The sequence below is a fragment of the Trachypithecus francoisi genome, unplaced genomic scaffold (assembly GCF_009764315.1).
Source record: "Trachypithecus francoisi isolate TF-2019V2 unplaced genomic scaffold, Tfra_2.0 Contig01558, whole genome shotgun sequence".
NCBI lineage: Eukaryota > Metazoa > Chordata > Mammalia > Primates > Cercopithecidae > Trachypithecus > Trachypithecus francoisi.
Genome location: NW_022681440.1, coordinates 6,529,139 through 6,551,743, shown reverse-complemented (window position 1 = coordinate 6,551,743; position 22,605 = coordinate 6,529,139). Strand labels below are relative to the sequence as shown.

The following is a 22,605-nucleotide window of genomic DNA, read 5'->3' as shown; positions in this document are numbered from 1 at the left end:
AATGCTGAGAATGGGGTGTTGCAGTGTTCAACTGTTATTGTATTGGAGTCTTGCTTTCCATGGAGATCTAATATTTGCTTTATTTACCTAGGTGCTATGGTGTTTGGTGCATATATATTTAGAATTGTTATATCCTCTTGCTGAATTAATCCCTTTATCATTATATAATGACCTTCTTTGTCTTTTTTTTAGTATGTTTCACTTAGACTGTTTTATCTGATATAACTACTCCTGCTTACCTTTGGTTTCCATTTGCATGGAATATCTTTCTCCATCCCTTTGCTTTCAGATTATATGTGTCTTTACAAGTGAGGTGAGTTTCTTGTACACAGCACATAATTAGGTCATATTTTGTTCGTTTGTTTCAACAGTTGTCTATTGTACACTTAAAGATTATTTTTTAATCCACAAAACGTATTTATATATTTTATGTGAAAAGTTTAATCCATTACATTGAAGGTAATTATTGATATATGAAGCCTTATCTTTGTCATTTTATTAAATGATTTCTGGTTGTTTTGTATATCCTTTGTTCTTTTCTTTTTCTCTTATTGTTTATCTCTGTGGTTTGGTGGTTTCCTGTAGTGATAATATTTGATTCTTTTCTCTTCCTTATTTGAATGTGGGTTCTACCAGTGGGTTTTATACTTCCATGTGTTTTCATGATGACAGACACTGTCCTTTTACTTTGAGATGTAGGCCTCTGATATGGTTTGGCTCTGTGTCCCCACCCAAATCTCATCTTGCAGCTCCCATAATTGCAATGTGTTGTGGGAGGGAGCTGGTGGGAGATAATTGAATCATGGGGATGAGTCTTTCTTGTGCTGTTCTCATGATAGTGAATAAGTCTTATGAGATCTGATGGTTTTAAAACAGGAGTTTTCCTGCACAAGCTCTCTTTCTTTGCCTGCTGCCATCCGTGTAAGACATGACTTTCTCCTCCTTGCCTTCCACTATGATTCGGAGGCTTCACCAACCACATGGAACTGTAAGTCCATTAAGCCTCTTTCTTTTGTAAATTGCCCAGTCTTGGGTATGTCTTTATCAGCAGCATGAAAACAGACTAATACAGCCTCCCTTAAGTATTTATTTTAGGGCCAGTCTAGTGGTGATTACTTCCTTCTGCTTTTGTTTATCTGGGAAAGACTTTATTTCTCCTTCATCTACGAACTATAACTCTGCTGAGTACAGTATCCTTGGCTAACATTTTTTCTTTCAGCACTGTGACTATATTGTCCAATTATCTCCTGACCTATAAGGTTTCTGCTGAGAAATATGCTGTTAGTCTGATAGAGTTTCCCTTATAAGTGACAAGATGCTTTTCTCTTACTGTTTTTAGAATTCTATTTTTGCCTTTGACCTTTGACAGTCTGACTATAAGGTGCTATGGAGACCTTTCTGAATTGCATCCATTTGGGGATCTCAGAGTTTCCTGGGTCTGAATATCTAAACCTCTTCTTAGAGTTGGGAAATTTTTAGCTGTTATTTTGTTTAAAAGGTTTTCTATCCTTTTTGTTTACTTTTTACCCTCATGGACACTGAAAATTTGAATATTTCGTCACTTTGTGGAGTGCCATTTGTCATGTAGTCTTTGTTCTTTCCTTTTTATTCTTTTAATATTTGACTGGATTATTTCAAAGGATCTGTCTTCTCGTTCTGAAATTTTTTTCTTCTGCTTGCTCTCTTGGGGAAGCTTTCAAATACATATTTTTTTCATTCAATAAATTCTTCAGTTTTAGAATTTCTGTTAGGTTGGTACAAAAGTAATTGTGGTTTTTGCATTGTTGGAATTGCCATTTCATATTGGAATTCCGTCTTAAATGTGGTTATGTTATACATCATTTTAACGTACATTGCTTTATGTTTTTTGCTAACGACATTACTTGCTGTTTATATTTATTTAGATGATGGAAATGATGTTAGACAAAAAGCAAATTTGAGTGATTTTCTTATTTGATTTCAAAATGGGCTGTAAAGCAGTGGAGACAACTCAGAACATCAACAATGCATTTGGCCAAGGAACTGCTGATGAATGTACAGTGCAATGGTGGTTCAAGAAGTTTTGCAAAGGAGACAAGAGCCTGGAAGATGAGGAGCTTCTTCATGGCTCCTCATCAGAAGTTGACAACCACCAGTTGGGAGCAATCACTGAAGCTTATCCTGTTACAAGTACACGAGAAGTTGCTGAAGAACTCAACATCGACCATTCTATGGTCATTCAGCATTTGAAGCAAATTGGAAGGGTGAAAAAGCTCAATAGGTGAGTGCTCATGAGCTGAGTGAAAATTTTCAAAAATCACCATCTTGAAGCGTCATCTTCTCTTATTCTACGCAACAACAATGAACCATTTCTCGTTTGCATTGTGACGTGCAATGAAAAGTGGTTTTTATGACAACCAGCAATGACCAGCTCAGTGGTTGGGCTGAGAAGAAGCTTCAAAGCACTTCCCAAAGCTAAACTTGCACCAAAAATAAAGGTCATGGTCACTGTTTGGTGGTCTGCTGCTGGTAGACAATCCACTAGAGAAAACTTCAATGACTTCAGCTAGCATTGGTCAACAGAAAGGGCTCAATTCTTCTCCATAATAACGCCTGACTGCACATCGCACAACTGCTTCAAAAGTTGAACAAATTGGGCTACGAAGTTTTTCCTCATCTGCCATATTCACCTGACCTCTTGCCAATCTACTACCACTTCAAGCATCTTGAGACCTTTTTCTGGGAAAATGCCTCCACAACCTGCAGGATGCAGAAAATGCTTTCCAACAGTTCATCAAATCCCAAAGCACGGATTTTTACACTACAAGAATAAACAACCTTGTTTCTCATTGGCTAAAATGTGTTGATTGTAATGGTTCCTATTTTGATTAATAAAGATGTGTTTGAGCCTATTATAATGATTTAAAATTCATGGTCCAAAGCTGCAATTACTTTTGCACCAAACTAATACTTGGTTCTTTATGATATCTCTGGTAAATTTCTCATGTATATTCTTTTTTTCTTTTCTTTTTTTTTGAGACAGAGTCTCACTCTGTCGCCCAGGCCGGAGTGCAGTGGCGCGATCTCGCTCACTGCAAGCTCTGCCTCCCAGGTTCAGGCCATTCTCCTGCTTCAGCCTCCCGAGTAGCTGAGACTACAGGCACCTGCCACCACGCCCGGCTAATTTTTTTTGTATTTTTGTACAGATGGGGTTTCATTGTGATAGCCAGGATGGTCTCGATCTCCTGACCTCATGATCTGCCCACCTCAGCCTCCCAAAGTGCTGAGATCACAGGCGTGAGCCACCGCGCCCAGCTTCTCATTTATATTGTAAACTGTTTTTCTGATTTCTTTGTATTGTTTATCTGTGTTCTCTTGTATCTTGCTTAACTTCTTTAATAGCATTATTTTGAATTTTTTTCCAGGATTTTACAGCTTTTTTTTTTTCATTGCTGGAGAATTATATTCCTTTAGAAGTGTCATATTTCCTTGCATTTTTATGTTTCTTGCATCCTCATGTTGGTATCTGTGTATCTGGTATAACAGTTGCTTTTTCCAATTTTTTAAATTTACTTTTGTAGGAGAGGATTTTTTCTGAAGATGTATCTATGCTTTTGGCTGGGTAGGGCACTTTGGCTTTGACTCTGGATGCATGCAGTGGTCTAGTCTCCATATGATTTCTTTGGCTGTAAATAGTGTCAGTGGTATCTGTGATTTCCTCAGTGGCTTAGGGTGCGATTGTTAGTGGAGGCTGTGGTACAGTTTTGCTGGAGATAGGGACACCAGGTCAGCCAGTCCTCAGGCCCCAGTGGTGGCAGCAGCAGGTCAGGCGTGCCTGGCCTTGGGCTTCAGGGCAGCTTCTGCTGCACTGATTGAGCCAAATCTTGGTCCTCCAGGTGGCTTGCTCAGGTGTCAGTGGTGACAGTGGTGGGCCAGGGGAGTGGGTAGGTCCTTGGGCCCCTGGGTAGCAAGCATGACAGGGACAATGGCAGTAGTCGTGGAGGGACAACCCTCTGGTTCCCATGTGGTGGTAGCCCCAGTGGGCTAGGTGGGCCAGTCCCCTCCTCTCAGACTTTGAAATCAATGAGGTGGGTTATGTTCTGCCATGGTGCCTATTCCTCAAACACCTGTGGACCACGGAGGGCATGAGTGTTCAACAGAGTCTGCGCTCTCTACTCCTAGTGGTTATATTCACCAAGTTAAAGTGAGACTCACAGAGAAACTTCCACTCTCCTGAAAGTGGTTTTTATTAATATCAAGGAAACAATCAATAATATCTGGAGACTTCAGGTAATCTGTAAACTTTAAGATCAATATGGCCTTAAAGTTCAACCTTCATATCCTGATACATTAAAATTTATATTTGTATCCACCCACATTTCTCTCTGCACTACCTGAAACTGTAAGAGTATGTTAATATAATACTCTATACCCTTGCCTACCTTCTGTAAACCTCCTCATATACATGCTTCTACAACTATACTATAGTCATATATACTACAACTATATACTACAGTGTTAAGAACAAAGTGTTTGCCAAATAAATATTCACTAATGGATCAATTAATTCTCTTCATTGAATAGTATTTATAAAATAAAAATAAAAGTTCCATCTAATATTGACTGCTTTCTCTATGCCAGGCATTCATTAGTATTTTATATACATTTTCATATTTAATGGAAAGACCAGAGCAAATTGACCTGGACTGCAATTTTAGCTCTACTAAGAAAACACACAATCTAAAAGGATTTCCACCAAACTGTAATGCTGGTTACCTGTGAGGGGTAAGCTTGGGGGAACAAAGTGAGAAAATTCAACTTTGGTGTGTATAGTCATAGATGTATGAATTATAACACATACACACATTTTGTATAAACCTTATATATCTAGTATGTGTTATGTAGGCAAAGTGTTTAAAACTTATCTGCTGTTTTGAAGTTTTAAGAAATTTAATATGCTATAAAATGTAAAACATTTAAACATTGCAACAGATAGGAAATTTACAACAAATTTAAATTAAATATGATTCATATTTTCTAATTCATTTCTCTTATTTTTCATGTTCAAAGCCCTACCATAACCTTTGTGACCCTATCCAAATATATACATAATAATGTGCATATATAAAAGGTCATACTTCTGCCATTAAATATAAAGTACACCATAATAATACTAACAATCACATATATATACAAAATTTGGTTTTTGTCTTGGTACTTTTCTATATTTTTCAAACTAAAAAGTTATTTGACAAATACAAATGATTTTGCTCTATAGCTTCCTAACTATTGTGACCTTGAGCAAGGCATTTTGGCATTTTAGCATGGTAGCTATGATCATCCTATAAGATAGGGATGATATGGCTTCATGGAGTAACAGAGATGAGCAGATGAGACATGGATGGGGCACAGTATTGGCACTCAGATGTCGTGCAAGTCACTGTGAGACTGGGGAAGTTGAGTGCCTGCCCAACCCTGAGCCTCAGCTCTTCACTCACACCCTGAGCATGACACCCCCACCACCTGCAGAGCCCTACTAGCACAGAATGGGTGCATGTAATGTGTGAAGCACTAAAACCATTAACCCACTTGTTCATTGGCAGACAAGCTGTGTGGGGTGTTGAGGCTGCTCAGGGGATCTGGACACAGCCCTTATTCCTCATCAGGACAGCCTTGCCCACTCACATTCCTAAAGGAAGTATGAAGGCAGGGACAAGCAGAAGCACCCCGCCCCAGTCCCTAGGGCCCCTCCCAGGAGAGTGTCCCCATCCAAGGTGCCTCACCTTGCTGAGGCCAGTGGTGACCACCATGCTCTCATTACCATGCCAGAGGCCATTGCCTTTTCATTAATTCCCACTTTACTGCAATGAAATTATACAATTATAGGAACAATAAATACACTTACCCTTGCACAGCAGGCTTTATTTTCAAAGCACTTTTGTATCTGGTGTCTTGTATGAGTCACAACCAATATCTTAATTAACAAGGGTAATATTTATTTCCTTTTTAAAAATTATAATTGTTGTTAAAGGTGTTAAAAAGCCATCCATGGCATGTGTTAAGACAGGGAGGAAGACTTTATTCAGGGGTCATTGTGACAGGTGCAGGGACCACTGCAATGGGGGTTTGGCAGTGGCAAAGAAAGGATGGACTCAGTTCCAAATACAGCAAGGAAAAGTGGGAGTTTACAGCAAAGGAGCAGGGTGGGGGTCTGTGGATGAAAAATGCTGAGAGGAAACATAAGAGTTAAGGAGGATTCTGGCTAAGCTGAGTGACCAGGATTCTTCAGAAGACAGGCCAGGGTGATCCCTGGGGGAGGGTGGGGATGAGGAATTTGACTAATATTAAGCGTGATCAGGTATTGAGAGTTGGGGGGGATCTGGATAAACCAACCTAGCAGGGTTCTTGCTAAAGGTGGGCCCCCCGGGTCAGGCCTGGTGGAGGAGAGGGCTCAGGAGGCTATTTGGTGCAGGAGAGAGTTGCCTCTGAACAATGTAAATCCATTCCTTGTTGTGTCTCCTCTTGTTTATTAAGGACCTGCAGATCCATCTGGTGAGACTTTGTGGTAAAGGGCATTTGCAGGATGGTGTGAGCAGTCAGGCATTTAATGAAGGATGTTTCTTTGAAAATAAAAGAAAAACCAGCCGGGCACAGTGGCTCATGCCTGTAATCCCAGCACTTTGGGAGGCCAAGGCGGGTGGATCACCTGAGGTCAGGAGTTCAAGACCAACCTAACCAAGATGGTGAAACGCTGTCTGTACTAAAAATATAAAAATTAGCTGGGCATGGTGGTGGGCACCTATAATCCCAGCTACTCGGGAGGCTGAGGCAGGAGAATCGCTTGAACCTGGGAGGTAGAGGTTTCAGTAAGCCGAGACCAGACCATTGCACTCCAGCCTTGGCAACAAAGCAGGACTCTGTCAAAAAAAAAAGAAAGAAAGAAAGAGAAAGAAAGAAAGAGAGAGAGAGAGAGAGAGAGAGAGAGAGAGAGAGAAAGAAAGAAAGAAAGAAAGAGAGAGAAAGAAAGAAAAGAAAAGCTATAACTAATGGTTGTAAACCCAGCTTTTGAATCCACAGGGCAGCTCGTCAAGATTTCTAAATTAAGCTCAAAGCATCATTCAATGGAGGTGTGAGGACCGCAGTGGTGATCTGACAGTTTCCTGGTGTGCAGTTTAATGTTTTTGGTGAAGGCAGTGGGTGTTCCAGTAAAGTTTTGGAGTGGTCTATTCAGCAGTGGGCACACAGGTTACTCATATGTGATCTACTGTGGGGGATTCCTTGAAGCTTCTTCAAGGAAACATCTTCAAGGAAGATTCTTCAATTCAGGAGCTCACCCAGACTTTGCCTGCAATAGCTATAGATTTGGGTGAATTCTTCTCTACCAGAGGTCCCAAAAATATCTTAAGTTTCCTGAATCTGCCAGGAAGTGACTTTCCTTAATTACCTGCAAGGCTGAGAATCCTGTAATTGAGGTACCAGGACGGTTTTTCCAAGTAGACTCTGTAAGCATTGGCTCTTTGGAGTTAACCTTACTTCCCTAAAGCTGTCTGGTCACCTCAGACTCTATGCAGATTTTCACATGTGACATTCTAGTAAAAGCCTTGGTAATATATCCAGTGTATCCTGTTACAAGTAAAACATAGTCTTATTGAACGCATGCAAATAACTGTGTTGCCATGAAAACAAAAATACTCAGAGTTTTCCAATCCTGAAGCAATCAGGAGGGGAGAAACAATAAATGTTTCATTTCTGTTTACAAAACTACAATAATTTAAGAGAAAAGAGAAAGGGATTTCTTGTGTCCAGAAAAGAGAACAGTAAAGGATCATCAGTGTTCCAGACAATAACTATAATCATCTTTTATCCGTTCATTCAGTCCCATGTGGTTAAAACTTGCTCTGTGTGACCTTGAGATAGCAGTTTCATCAACTATCAGCTTCTCCAGAAGAGCTCTAAAAATTCTGATTCAGCCCAGCATGGTCTTGTAATGGTCAATTTTAGGTGTCAACTTGACTGGATTAAGGGATACCCAGATAGCTGGTAAAGTGTTATTTCTGGGTATGTCAGTGAGGTTTTTCTGGAAGGGACTGGCATTTGAATCAGTGGACTGAATAAGGGAGACCTCCTCTCACCAATGTGGATGTCATCATCCAAGCCATTGAGGGCCCAGAAAGAGCAAAAAGGCAGAGGAAAGGCAAATTCTCTCTGTCTCTTCTAGAGCTTGGACATCTTTCTTCTCCTGCCCTGGGACACCAAAAGTTTAGGTTCTCTGGCCTTGGGACTCAGACTAAGAGTTACACCATCAGCTTCTCCGGTTCTAGGACCTTCAGACTTGAGCTGAGCCATACCACTGGCTTCCCTCAGTCTCCAGCTTGCAGACAGCCTGTTGTGGGACTTCTCAGGTTCCATAATTATGTGAGCAATTTCCCTAAAAGAATCCCCCCTTATCGATCTCTCTCCTATTGGTTCTGTCTCTCTAGAGAATCCTGACTAATACAGCTCTCAAAGTTTTTCAAGTGATGCCATCACAAATCATTCTGGCCTACACCTGATTGCAAATGCTTTCAGGGAAGAATCAGAGTAACATAAAACCATCTGTGAATAACAAAAGATTTTAAATGGGTATGGTTAGATATGTGATGAGAATTCATTTGACAAAATACTTTTTTTAATAATAACAATTGAAATTGTGACCGATAATGTCGAACTGGATAAAGCATGGCCAGTGCAGGCACTGACAGTTGTCCATATTTCTGCACAACTTCTGAAAGAGTTACATTAAGACGATTTACCTATATAAATACAACCTAAAGAAGGTTACACACCCCTTCTTATTTAACAATGACTTTTCATGCAGTTCAACATATCAAATAAACCAAATTAGGTTTTGACATTCTCCTACAGGTTGTCTTAGTCAGTGCTGTGCTGCTATAACAGAGTACCTGGGAGGTTTAGTTCTTACAGTTCTGGAGGTTGGGAAGTCCAAGGTTGAGGGCCTGCATCTGGCAATGGTCTCTTGGCTGCATCATTCCATGGTGGAAGGTGGTGGGATATGTTGGGAGGAAAACAGGTTGAACTCATCCTTTTACAAGAGTCCACTCCTGCAGTAACTAACCCATTCCATTAACCCATTCATGCAGAGCACTCATGACCTAATCACCTACCAAAGGCCCCACCTCTCAACATTGTTGCATCAAGGATTAAATTTCCCACACATGAAAGTTGGGAGGAGATACATTCAAACCACAGCAAAAGTGTCTTCATAGTGGCACATGTATATTATTGCAGCACTATTCACAATAACAAAGACTTGGAACCAACCCAAATGTCCATCAATGACAGACTGGATTAAGAAAATGTGGCACATATACACCATGGAATACTAGGCAGCCATAAAAAAGGATGAGTTCATGTCCTTTGTAGGGACATGGATGAAGCTGGAAACCATCATTCTCAGCAAACTATCACAAGAACAGAAAACCAAACACCACATGTTCTTACTCATAGGTGGGAATTGAACAATGGGAACACTTGGACACAGGAAGGGGAACATCACACACCGGGGCCTGTTGTGGGGTGGGGGGAGGAGGGAGGGATAGCATTAGGAGATATATCTAATGTAAATGATGAGTTAATGGATGCAGCATACCAACATGGCACATGTATACATATGTAACAAACCTGCACATTGTGCACATGTACCCTAGAACTTAAAGTATAATAAAAAAAATTTTTTTTAAAAGCATAACAAAAGTGAAAGAAGTCCTTTGGAATTATCTGGGACCTTCTGGGAAGTTTCAGGTCAGTTCAAAAACAAGATTTCATTTAGGATTTGATCTGGGAAGGCAAAACTGTCAAAAATATTTTTTAAAAACCTTAGCTATTTTAAAGGCAAGAAATCTCCATTTTCTTAAGTAATCCAAGACATAAAGGTTAACAGAAAGCTCGGCTAAAGCAGTGTTAAGAGGGAAATTTATAGCACTAAATGCCTGCATCGGAAAGCTAGAAAGATCTCAAATGGACACCCTAACATCACACCTAAAGAACTAGAGAAGCAAAAGCAAACCAATCCAAAAGCTAGCAGAAGACAAAAAGTAACTAACATCAGAGTGTAACTGAAGGAGATAAAAACATGAAAACCCCTTCAAAAACTCAAGGAATCCAGAAGCTGGGTTTTAGAAAAAATTAATAAAATAGACCATTAGCTAGACTAATAGAAAAGAGAGAAGACTCAAATAGACACAATAAAAAATGATAAAGGGGATATTACCACTGACCCCACAGTAATACAAACTACCATCAGAGAATACTAGAGTTTACAGAAATAAACTAGAAAATCTAGAAGAAATGGATAAATTCCTGGACACATACACCCTCCCAAGCCTAAACTAGGAAGAAGTCAAATCTTTCAATAGACCAATAATGAGTTCTGAAATTGAGGCAGCAATAAATAGCCTACCAACCAAAAAAAGCCCAGGACCAGATGGATTCATAGTCAAATTCTACTAGAGGTACAAAGAGGAGCTGGTACCATTCCTTCTCAAACTATTCCAAACAATTGGAAAGGAGGGACTCCTCCCTAACACATTTTATGAGGCCAGCATCATCCTGACACCAAAACCTGACAGAGATGCAATGAAAAAAGAAAACTTCAGGCCAATATCCCTGATAACATTGATGTGAAAATCCTCAATAAAATATTGGCAAACCGAATCCAGCAGCACATCAAAAAGCTTATCCACCACAATCAAGTTAGCTTAATCCCTGGGATGCAAGACTGGTTCAACATGTGCAAATCAATAAATGTAATCTATCGCATAAACAGGACCAATGACAAAAACCACATGATTATCTCAATAGATACAAAAAAAAAAGGCCTTTGATAAAATTCAGCATCCTTTCATGTTAAAAACTCTCAATGAACTAGGTATCGATGGAACATATCTCAAAATAATAAAAGCTATTTATGACAAACTCACAGCCAATATCATACTGAATGGGCAAAAGCTGGAAGTATTCCCTTTGAAAACTGGCACAAGACAAGGATGCCCTCTCTTACCATTCCTATTCAACATAGTATTCGAAGTTCTGGCCAGGGCAATCAGACAAGAGAAAGAAATAAAGAGTATTCGAATAGGAAGAGAGGAAGTCAGATTGTCTGTTTGCAGATGACATGAGCCTATATTTAAAAAACCTAATTGTCTCAGCCCAAAAGCTCCTTAAGGTGATAAGCAACTTCAGCAATGTCTCAGCATACAAAATCAATGTGCAAAAGTCACAAGCATTCCTTTACACCAACAGTAGACAGAGAGCCAAATCATGAATGAACTCACATTCACAATTGCTACAAAGAGAATAAAATACCTAGGAATACAGCTAACAAGGGATGTGAAGGACCTATTCAATGAGAACTACAAACCACTGCTCAAAGAAATGAGAGGACACACAAAAAATGAAAAAACATTCCATCTTCATGGAGAGGAAGAATCAATATCATGAAAGTGACCATACTGCCCACAGTAATTTATAGATTCAATGCTATTCCCATCAAACTAACACTGACATTCTTCACAGAATTAGAAAAAAAAATACTTTAAAATTCATATGGAACCAAAAAAGAGCCCGTACATCCAAGTCAGTCCTAAGCAAAAAGAACAAAGCCAGATGATGGGTTTCCAGCTTCATCCATGTCCCTGCAAAGGACATTAACTCATTCTTTTTTATGGCTGCATAGTATTCCATGGTGTATATGTGCCACATTTTCTTTATCCAGTCTATCATTGATGAGCAACACAGGAACAGAAAACCAAACACCACATGTTCTCATTCATAAGTGGGAGGTGAGCAATGAGAACACATGGACGCAGGGAGGGGAATATCATATACTGGGGCCTGTTGGGGTATTGGGAGAAAGGGGAGGGAGAGCATTAGGACAAATACCTAATGCATGCAAAGCTTAAAACCTAGATGACGGGTTGATAGGTGCAGCAAACCATCATGGCACATGTATACTTAGGTAACAAAAGTGCACATTCAGCACATATATCCCAGAACTCAACGTAAAAGGCCGGGCGCGGTGGCTCAAGCCTGTAATCCCAGCACTTTGGGAGGCCGAGACGGGTGGATCACGAGGTCAGGAGATCGAGACCATCCTGTCGAACACGATGAAACCCCGTCTCTACTAAAAAAATACAAAAAACTAGCCGGGCGACGTGGCGGGCGCCTGTAATCCCAGCTACCCGGGAGGCTGAGGCAGGAGAATGGCGTAAACCCGAGGAGGCGGAGCTTGCAGTGAGCTGAGATCCGGCCACTGCACTCCAGCCTGGGTGACAGAGCGAGACTCCGTCTCAAAAAAAAAAAAAAAAAAGAACAACACTGGAGGCATCATGTTACCTGACTTGAAGCTATACTACAAGGCTACAGTAACCAAAACAGCATGGTACTGGTACCAAAACAGACATATAAACCAATGGAACAGAATAGAGACCTCAGAAATAAGACCACTCATCTACAACCAACTGATCCTCAACAAATCTGACAAAAACAAGCAATGGGAAAAGGATTCCCTATTTAATAAATGGTGCTGGGAAAACTGGCTAACTGTATGCAGAAAACTGAAACTGGACCCCTTCCTTACATCTTATACAAAAATTAACTCAAGATTGATTAAAGATTTAAATGTAAAACCCAAAACCATAAAAACTCTGAAAGAAAATGTAGGCAATACCATTCAGACATAGGCATGGGCAAAAAAATTTATGATGAAATCACCAAAAGCAATTGCAACAAAAGCTAAAATTGACAAATGGCTTATTAAACCAAAGAGTTTCTGCACAGCAAAAGAAACTGTCATCAGAGCGATAAGACAACCTACAGAATGGGAGAAAAATTTTGCAATCTACCCATCTGACAAAGGTCTAATATCCAGAATTTACAAGGAACTTAAACAGATTTACAAGAAAAAAACAACCCCATCAAAAAGTGGGCAAAGGACATGGACACTTCTCAAAAGAAGACATTTATGCGACCAACAAACATGAAAAAAAGTTCATCATCACTGATCATTAGAGGACTGCAAATCAAAATCACAATGAGATACCATCTCACGCCAGTCAGAATGGTGATTATTAAAAAGTCTAGAAACAATAGATGTGGGCGAGGCTGTGGAGAAATAGGAACACTTTTACACCGTTGGCGGGAATGTAAATTAGTTCAACCATTATGGAAGACAGTGTGGTGATTCCTTAAGGATCTAGAACCAGAAATACCATTTGACCCAGCAATTCCATTACTGGGTATACACCCAAAGGAATATGACTCCCTAGGCTGCAGATATTTAATGAATATCTATTATTTAATTTAACCTAGTATAACTTCAAGGTTTCAAGTTACTAACAAGAAACTCTTTTAGGCAGATACAATATTACACAAGACTAATCATCTCAAGTTATTTCCTTGTTAACTCCTTTAACCTTATTTGGCTAGTAAACCCAAGTATTACACTTAATGCTAAAAACTCAGAAGACACAGTGTTTTTATTAAACTGACAATATTAAACTATTCTTATTTACCAAAGATTTGCTCAAGCCATGCAAGCTCAAAAAGGCATTTGGAGTAGTTCCTATTCTGAGAGTTGGGAAATATTTAATTAGTATAAGTGCTCATTTATCTAAGTCAATTTCAATAGAACTCCTTGAAGGGATTCTTTGAGTCCCTCAAGAGTCCCTCTGAGGGCAGGGCCCTAAGTTCCAGAGACTGAGGGGCTGGGGTGGGAAGAGAAGGTCTGGCAGGTGGACAGAGGGTGGTGGGGCATGAAGGGTGCCTGCTAAGGGCTGCAGGGAGGGGAAGCAGAGAAAAAGAAGGAGTGGCCAGAACCTGGGGAGAGCTTCAGGTTCCAAAGAGGCTGGGGAAGCTCCACATGACCCTCAGCAAACTCCAGCCAGCAGGGAGGGGTAGGAGGTGGAGCATGCAGTCCACAGGGCTCAAGAAGGGGGTTCAGTCCAGAGAAGCAGCTGTGAATCCAACAGAGAGAACAGGGGGCCTCAGAGAGAGCCGGGAGAAAGAAACTTCCAGCCCAGGAGGCAGAAGAAGCCCCACTCAGTGTGCAGGGTTGGGAGAAGAGCTTCTAGCCCAGGAGGCACCATTCAAAGGAAACCCAGCTTTAGCCTCGCTCCTGGAGCATGTGCAGAACCTGAGGAATCAAAGCCTGTTCCCACCTCCAGAGGACATTTGTCTGGAGCCTGACTCTCCAGTGAATCCATTGAATCAGAAGCAAACACAAAGGCTTCAAAGGTGAGCACTCAGGGGCCTGGGTGAAAGGTCTGGGGTCCAGTGGTGAACTTGACCTCATCCAAGATGTGGTTCCACAGCTGTCAATGGCAGAATGATTCCCCAGTACCTGTCAGAGCATGGTGAGGAAGACCCCATTCAGGACTTCGCCATAGGTGCAGGGACCACCAAAATGGGGTTTTGCAGTGGAGGAGAGAGACTGGGCTCAACCCCAAATTCGACAAGGAAAAGCGGGAATCTATAGCCAAGGAACAGGGCCGGAGTTAGGGTGAGGGTGAGGGTGAGGGTGAGGGTTAGGGTTTGGGTTCGGGTTAGGGTTAGGGTTAGGGGTAGGGGTAGGGTTAGGGGTAGGGGTAGGGTTAGGGTTTGGGTTAGAGGGTTAGGGTTGGGTTAGGGGTAGGGGTAGGGTTAGGGTTAGAGGGTTAGGGTTTGGGTTAGGGGTAGGGTTAGGGTTAGGCATCAGAGCAGGCTTCTTGCTGAAGATGGGGCCGTCAGACATCACGTGGTGGGGGTGGGGTGATGAACCCCATCAGGTATGGAGGGTCAGGGGTTCCTACTAAACCAACTTCAGATTCTTGCTTAAATCAGTCTCTTGAGGAAGTGTCCATGTGTAAGGAAAATAAATCTTGGGACCCCAAACTCATTAAGCCAAAGGGAAAAGTCCAGCTGGGAACTGGGTCACACAAATCTTCCTCCCCTTTTTGGTTCCTAAATAGGATGGCTACAAGGTGAAAAGCTACACATTTCCCACATGTCTGACCCACAAGGAAATCCCTAGGGTGCTCCAAGATATTTACCCCAAATATCTTGTTATTTAGAGAAAAATACCCTAAAGCATTTTTGTTAAAGTTCACCATGGCAATGTCAATGGATAGCTTATCATTACAGGTGCACTCACCCCTCTGCCCACCTGGCACAAATACACATCTGATTGCTCCCCTGCTCCATTTGTCTATATTATCTTATGTAAAAATGCAGATTCACTGAGCATACTTTTCCCCTCTACCCCCTCACATGAAAATTGTGTACTTCTCAATATCCTGCTCTTTCTTCTTTAACTGTGGAGCCCTCAAAATCATCTCCAGAAAAAGGCCTAGACCCGTCTCCCGGGCACACGTTAAACTTTGGCAAAGAAACCTCCTAAAATGATTGAGACTTGCCTCATCATATTTCTTGATTGACATCCAAGGATAGGCATAGCTGAAAAAAAACTCAGGAATCCAACTGGAGTTTGGTCAAGGAGAGAAGCTTTGGAAATGCTATTCTGTATTTAAATAATTACATTTATATGCCTTTAAAATGTGGAATCTGAAACTCATAAACATATGCATTGTTAAAGTCTGTGACCTACAGTCACGACAAAGCAGTGGAGGTGAAGACCCCAGACAGCGGCCAGCCTGACTGCACATCCAGGCTCCAGCCGGCAGCTTCAGGGCTTGGGTAACTCACATGCTGTCTCCATGCCTCAGTTTCCTCATCTGTCAAACAGGAGTAATAGGAGCGCTTAGCCCATGGAGTGGCTGTGAAGATCTTAAAATAGCGTGTGGTTATAGGAGGTGCTTACCAAGCCTTTGCTATGATTATTGATCTCTAGGGACTTGCAGTCACCCTGAGAGGCACAGCCATGCCTAGACTGGAAAACTGTTTTTGAACCACAGGGCCAGGAAGAGAGAGCTGGGGGCAGGCCCTGCAGGGTGGGCGGGCGCAGAGCTACGGGCAGGGGCCTCTCTCCTCCCAAGCCCAGAGCTATTTCTCCTTCCTTCACGCGGAGTTGGCCAGGCCAAAGCAGGCTGAGCTCGGGGCGTCCACACACCACCCACAATACATGCTATGCACACACATGCCACACACCACACACACGACACACCCCATATACACACATGCCACACACACGCTCCATACACAACACATAACACAGGCACACATACTCTACACGCACCACACACCAGCAATACCAGCAGGACGCAAGCCCGTCTCCCTCCCTGTGTTCCAGTCCATGCCGGGGCCTAGGCCTGACCTCCTGCAGGGACAGGAAGTGGAGGAGGAGGGGGTGGTGCTGACCCATGGCTAGGTCCCCGTCCACCATGGAGTTTGCCATTTTTGTGAAGATGTCAATGCAGAACATTTTTAAAGCAGAGACACAGCAGGCCGCGTGACTGCAGTCTCTGGCCAACTCTCTCGGTGGCAAATTCCAAACCCCAGAGGAGTAAAGCCAGACCCGGGGGCAGGAAGTTGGACCCGCCCTCGCTGCTCCAGGGTTTGCCCAGAAAAGCTCTGGGTGAAACAATGTGAGGAAGCTCAGGTATCAGTCAACAATGGCCTGGTCATTCCCAGCCCTTTTCAGGTTTTCTGCTCCCTGGCTGAGGCCGCTGGCATCGGCCTATTTTTTTCAATGATTATATTTTTAAAGGTTTTTCCTTAGATAATTTGCTTGTCCCATTTAGCAGTAAAATATTTGCTATAATGGTGTTAAAATATTCTATATCTTTTAAAATATATTGTGTGTGTTTTTTTCCTGCTTTAATGAATAATGCACTTCGTAATAGGCTACTTGGAAGCTAAGGAAGAGCACAAAGTAACTAGAAATTCGCCAATCTGATAACCTAATAATCAAGCCAATCAACTTGGCACTTCACCAAACACAGGGAAAGCCCATGCTGCCTTTGGCAAACGCCTGGTGACTCAAAATTGTGATGAGACCCCAAGGCTCCCTTCCCTGCCCTCCCTCCAGCCACACAGCTCACAGGTAGCCCCCAGTCATCCCGTAGGATGGGGTCCAGCCTGGCTGGAATTTTGGCAACTCTCCAATATCTCCTTTCAGGAGTAATCGCCTCCTCCACCTCCCCTCCCTCTCGTCCTCCCACAGACCAGCGGTGACCAGTCTGAGCCCAGCCTGCCCGCCACAGTAGGGTGAGTGCTGCACCATTCCTTCTTCTTCTTGGGGGCCACACAGCAGCCTCCATCAGCCCCTTCCCGGAGGCCTGCCAGGCAGGCTCTCCCTGAACCTCTCCAGCCAGGCTCCTCCAAATCCTCTCCCAACCAGGCCTCAAATTTAGACTTCTGTGTCACTTTTTCTAGAGGAACCCTGCTGGGCCGGTTCAGCCAGAATCCCCACCCTGAAGGGCTGCGTGCCCTGTGTCCAAGGAGAGCTCAGAGACCCCCAGTGAGGCAGGGCGTGTTGCAGGGAAGGGAGCGGGCGCACACCCCCAGTTCAAGGTCTGAGTCTGCCCTGGGAAAGTGGTCCCCATGCTCAGGACGGTTCTGGCTTGGGCTGGTTGGCAGGTTAATGCTGGTGACAACGGGATCCCCAAAGTAGCTGCAGTCCATGTGCTTATTGGGAAATGCGGGAAGGACAGCGTCAAGATCCAAAATCACCTCCGAGCAGGTGTGAGCCATCCCAAGGTCTCAGGCCAGGCAGGGTCCTCACTAAGCTACCTATGCGAGATGTTCTTCCTGGACCCTATCCACAAAATCCCCAGGCAGGGACATCCAGACCCCAAAATATGATTTAGTCATTTATAAAAATAGTTTCCCCTAAAATTAATGGAAAAAGACAACAAACTCTTAAAGTCTAAGAATTAAATATGTGTTCATTTAAAAAATTTACACAATGCTGAGAAAATGCCGAAATAAAGCAACGAACATTGATTCCTGCTGCTCACAGTTCGGGAGGCAGAATAATGGCTTCCCACAAAGATGTCCCTGTCCTAAGCCCCAGAACCTGTGACTATGTAAAAGAGGAAAGGGGGATTGTGCTTGCAGATGCAATTAACTTCACCAACACTGATCTTAAAATATGGAGATTGTCCTAGATTATCTGGGTAGGCCCAACATAGCCACCGGTATCTTTAGGAGTGGCGGCAGGAGCAGAAGAGAGGATCAGAGATCTCGAGAAGGACTTGGGCAGCCTTGCTGGCTGCAGAGATGGAGGGGCCTGAGTCCAGGAGCATGGGACCTTCTGAAGCCAAGAAGAAGAGGAAAAGGAACCTCCCCTGAGCCTGCAGAAGGAGCCAGGCCTGCCAACACCTTGGCTTCAGCCCAGTGAGCCTGTTTCAGATTTTGACTTCCAGACCATACATTAATTTGCTTAATTAACTTATTTTATTTCTTTAACATTATTTTAGCAGCAATACACACCTAGATGACATTCATTGCATTTGGGGAAACTTCATTCAGAATTTCTGTTTCAATGTTTAAGAACCTTTCTGTTCACTCTTTTTCTGCCCTTTAAAAAATTGTACTCTAGGCCAGGCACAGTGGCTCACGCCTGTAATCCCAGCACTTTGAGAGGCTGAGGCGGGTGGATCAGAAGATCAGGAGTTTGAGACCAGCCTGGCCAACATGGTGAAATGCCATCTCTACTGAAAATACAAAAATGAGCCGGGCAAGGTGGCGTGCCTCTGTAATCCCAGCTACTTGGGAGGCTGAGGTAGGAGAATTGCTTGATTCCAGGAGGCGGAGGTTGCAGTGAGCTGAGATCATGCCACGCACTCCAGCCTGGGCAATAGAGCGAGACTCTGTCTCAAAAAATATATATATATATACTCTAAATTCAAATTTTTCATCCAGCCTTTCTCCATTTAATATCATGTAATAAGAATTTTAATAAGACATTAAAAATTCTCAGTAATACAAATCTGTGTATTTCTGCAGGAATGCTCCCAGCCAAGTTTCTCACACCATGACAGTGTCCAGACGGAGATAAGTGCTCTGTGGTTTATTACAGCTCTGGCCACGCAGCCATCGTCCTCACAACTGTGTGTCCGGCTACACTGAGAGTCCCTGGAGTAGATGCCTCTCCCTTGTTCATGTTTGTGCTCAGAGCTAGGACCTTTCAGGAAGCAGGTACTCAAAACAGACAGCCTGACCGAACAAATTTAAATGGATCCATTCACAAAGCAACTCACCTCATCATGTCCCAAGGTCTTTTAGAAATATCCTTGCCCATTAAAAATGAGATTCTCTTGGAAAATGCAGTACTTGACCTCGTCAAGGAGGTGGCGTTCTCACAGGTCTGATGCCCACGGAGTCCCTCCCAGAGGAGCATGGGTGACCGCCCTGCATGTGGCTGACGCAGGTGGTCAAAACAGGCTCTAATTTCACTGATTGATAAAAAGGACTTTAGGGCTGGGTGTGGTGGTGCATGCCTATAATCCCCACACTTTGGGAGGCTGAGACGGGGGATTGCTTGAAGTCAGGAGTTCAAGATCAGCCTGAGCAACACAGAGAGACTCCTATCTCTACAAAAAATTAAAAAATGAGCTGGGCCTGGTGGAGCACACCGACAGTCTCAGCTACTCAGGAGGCTGAGGCAGGAGGATCACTTGAACTCAGGAGTTCAAGGCTGCAGTGAGCTACGATTGTGCCGCTGCACTCTAGCCTGGGCTACAAAGTGAGGCCTCATATTAAAAACAACAACAAAATACTGTTTCCGACTTGGTGTGGTGGCTCATACTTGTAATCCCAGCACTCTGGGAGGCCAAGGCGGACAGATCACCTGAGGTCAGGAGTTCTAGATCAGCTTGGCCAACATGGTGAAACCCCATCTCACTAAAAATACAAAAAATTAGCTAGGTGTGGTGGTGCATGCCTGTAATCCCAGCTACTCGGGAGGCTGAGGCAGGAGAATCACTCGAACCCAGGAGGCAGAGGTTGCACTGAGGCGAGATCATGTCACTGCACTCTAGCCTGGGTGACAGAGGAAGACTCTGTCTCAAAAAAAAAAAAAAAAAAAGAATTACTGTTTCCATTCTGTGAATTGGATGAATATATTTTGTTAAGATGAGCAGGTTCAGAAACACAGAAAAATACGTCATATCCAAAACACAGTACACCAGAGAGGACGTAAAGCAAACTCACGGATGGAACTGTGCCCCTGCCCGCTGTCACAGGTAATGTGGTTGCCTGCAGTGTTTAAAAGTGTGACTTGAATCATGAACTTTTGATGGGCTAGTGAGATTCTCTGAGGGTTGGTTGATTTGGGGGCTTTTCCCTCAAAACTGCATGTAGCAGCTTGAAGGGTATATGCTGGTTGGCCAATTCATCCCCAGATATTGTGGATTATAGACACCAAGAGAATATGTGACACTTTGAGAACAGAAAACACATCAACACCCAATGCCTCGCAACACCACAGGTGTCCAGGGCAGCGGCAGAAGCCAGGTGTGCCCAGTCTCGGGGCAGGAGCCACAAGGATGTGGACAGGCCGAGGCATCCACAGCTGGCTGAGGCAAGGGAGCGGCGCCATCACTGCATTTTCAGGAGACGCACGGCCAGGCTGAGGAGCAGGAATAAGAGACCCAGGTGGGCCCGATGGGGCAGGGGCGGCTCTCCAGGAGCTGGTGCACTATGGGATTGGTGGGGGCGCACTGAACTTTCTCTGCTGACCTGAAGCTATGGGCAGGGACAAATGTCCGGGTAGGGTCATGTGAGGCCATTGGGGTTGCTTGTCACAGGGGCCACTGCTTGGCCTCTGGGACCTGTTCCTGGTGCACGTGGCCGGCCCTCCTGCATGGCAGGGGCTGCGGTGGCTCCTGCTGGTGATGGGGTCGCTTCCCCAGCTGGCTATTCTGCATCATGGGCCTGAATTCTATTTTTACAATTGACTGGTCCCTTGTCTGTTTGCGTATTCAGTCTCCCATCTAGGAGCAGGGGGCGTGCCCTGTCTCAGGCCTGGCTGCAGAGGAGTCACAGGCCCCAGAGCCCGGTCTGGGAAGAGGGTGCTGGCAGACACTTCAATCTCTTCTTTCTTCATCGCAGAGCCCAGCTCTGCCCAGAGCCCCAGCCCTGGGCTGACAGAGGCTCATCCCAGCCAGGAGCCAGTCAGTCCCCTCCTGCCACACCCATGCCCACGGCAGCTAAGCACCGACCAAACGGCTGCCTCACCCATTATCTCCACACTCTTGGGATTTGGGGCATGAAGAACCATGTGCAGCCCGTCAGGAGCCTGCATTATTTTAAGGTGAACTCTTGGGAAACAGCTGGGGAACTGCCTCTTCTTACTCTTTAAAAACTTACTGGTAACTGCTGCTGACTGAAGTGTGTATTCAGGGCACCTCAGATCTCTGCTCCTGCGTTGCAGACTCAAGCACGGCTCAAATAAACCCTCCACTTAGCTTAATTTTGTCTCAGCTTCTTCCCTTCAGGCTGACACAGGCAGCACCACCTCCAGCTCTCTTGCAACGAGCAACTGCAAACACCCCTGTTCTCTGAGATGAGAGGCACAGAGCTCCCTGCTTGACACTGCCTCCACCCTCATCACAGTCTGAAGAAGGCTGGACCAATGGCTGATAGACAGGAATTTTGCACCAACAATGGCTCTTGGGGGCAGATTTCTGACATCTGAAAGCAGATTTTTGACATCTGAAAGGGAAGATTTTCCAGTTGTAAACCAAAAGTAAAATCCTAAGCTCTCAATTGACTGAGAGAAACCTGAAAAACTGAATTCCAGGAGGGAGGGAGGACACTCCCATTATACGCCCTCCCCGTGGAGGGCAGCCACGACTGACCAGCACTAAATCCAAAATGAGTAAGAATAGGCCCTCTGCGGGGACCAAATTCCAACCTGACTCTGGAGCAGAACCACACGACATAGCAGGTCTTGAAGGAGATCAAAGTATTTCACTCCAAAATGGTTCTTTGACATATTTTGAAATGGCCCTGCAGAGCCTTTTGTGGGGGAAATTTGCATCTGTAGCGAGTCTCCATTCATACTACCAGGCCTTTCCCAGATCCAGGAGAGTTGAATCGAGCCTGACACCTTTGAGGTTGGAAAGGAGACATTTTCCATCCTTCTCTCGGAAGGCTACTATCTGGAAGCTTCATCTACACAAGAACCTCGGCTTCCACAACCCACCTTATCTTTTTTTTTTTTTTTTGAGACGGAGTCTCGCTCTGTCACCCAGGCTGGAGTGAGTGGCGTGATCTCAGCTCACTGCAAGCTCCGCCTCCCGGGTTCCTACCATTCTCCTGCCTCAGTCTCCCGAGTAGCTGGGACTACAGGCGCCGCCACCTCGCCCGGCTAATTTTTTGTATTTTTAGTAGAGACGGGGTTTCACCATGTTAGCCAGGATGGTCTCGACCTCCTGACCTCGTGATCTGCCCACCTCGGCCTCCCAAAGTGCTGGGATTACAGGCGTGAGCCACCGCGCCTGGCCCCCTTATCTTAATACAAGCATCTCTTTCTGCTGACTTCCTCTTTAGACAAAGCTTTATTATTTCTACCAACCGCCAATCAGGAAATCTTTGAATCCACCTCTGACCTGGATGCCCCCCTTCAGGATGTCCCACCTCTTTAGGCTAAACCAAGGTACACCTTCCATGTATTGATTTACAATT

General features: G+C 43.9%; 1 protein-coding gene across 7 annotated transcripts; it reads left to right on the top strand.

Annotated features, from left to right (window-relative positions):
• The first annotated feature begins 13,921 nt into the window (after nucleotides 1-13,921).
• LOC117063929 lies at nucleotides 13,922-22,192 on the top strand. Of its 7 annotated transcripts, none has more exons than XR_004429173.1 (7): nucleotides 13,922-14,271; nucleotides 17,135-17,178; nucleotides 18,121-18,309; nucleotides 18,922-19,113; nucleotides 20,050-20,159; nucleotides 20,405-20,571; nucleotides 20,914-22,192. XR_004429173.1 is itself a non-coding variant. In XM_033177816.1 (4 exons), exons 1-4 carry the CDS (start codon nucleotides 19,077-19,079, stop codon nucleotides 21,275-21,277), a joined length of 678 nt encoding a protein of 225 aa, XP_033033707.1. In that variant the 5' UTR covers nucleotides 18,806-19,076; the 3' UTR covers nucleotides 21,278-22,192. The 7 variants fall into 7 exon arrangements, 1 of the variants encoding a protein (XP_033033707.1); XR_004429176.1 differs by having other exon boundaries at nucleotides 17,090-17,178; nucleotides 21,028-22,192; XR_004429169.1 differs by having other exon boundaries at nucleotides 17,090-17,178.
• The last annotated feature ends 413 nt before the right edge of the window (nucleotides 22,193-22,605 follow it).

What these genes read in the sequence shown, in the direction of transcription:
- LOC117063929 (XM_033177816.1), top strand. Translation starts at nt 19,077, where the DNA reads ATGTTTGTGCTCAGAGCTAGGACCTTTCAGGAAGCAG. An exon ending in TAGGACCTTTCAGGAAGCAG is followed by an intron (nt 19,114 to 20,049) that starts GTACTCAAAACA and finishes TATTTTGTTAAG; the next exon opens with ATGAGCAGGTTCAGAAACAC. An exon ending in GCCCCTGCCCGCTGTCACAG is followed by an intron (nt 20,160 to 20,404) that starts GTAATGTGGTTG and finishes GCAACACCACAG; the next exon opens with GTGTCCAGGGCAGCGGCAGA.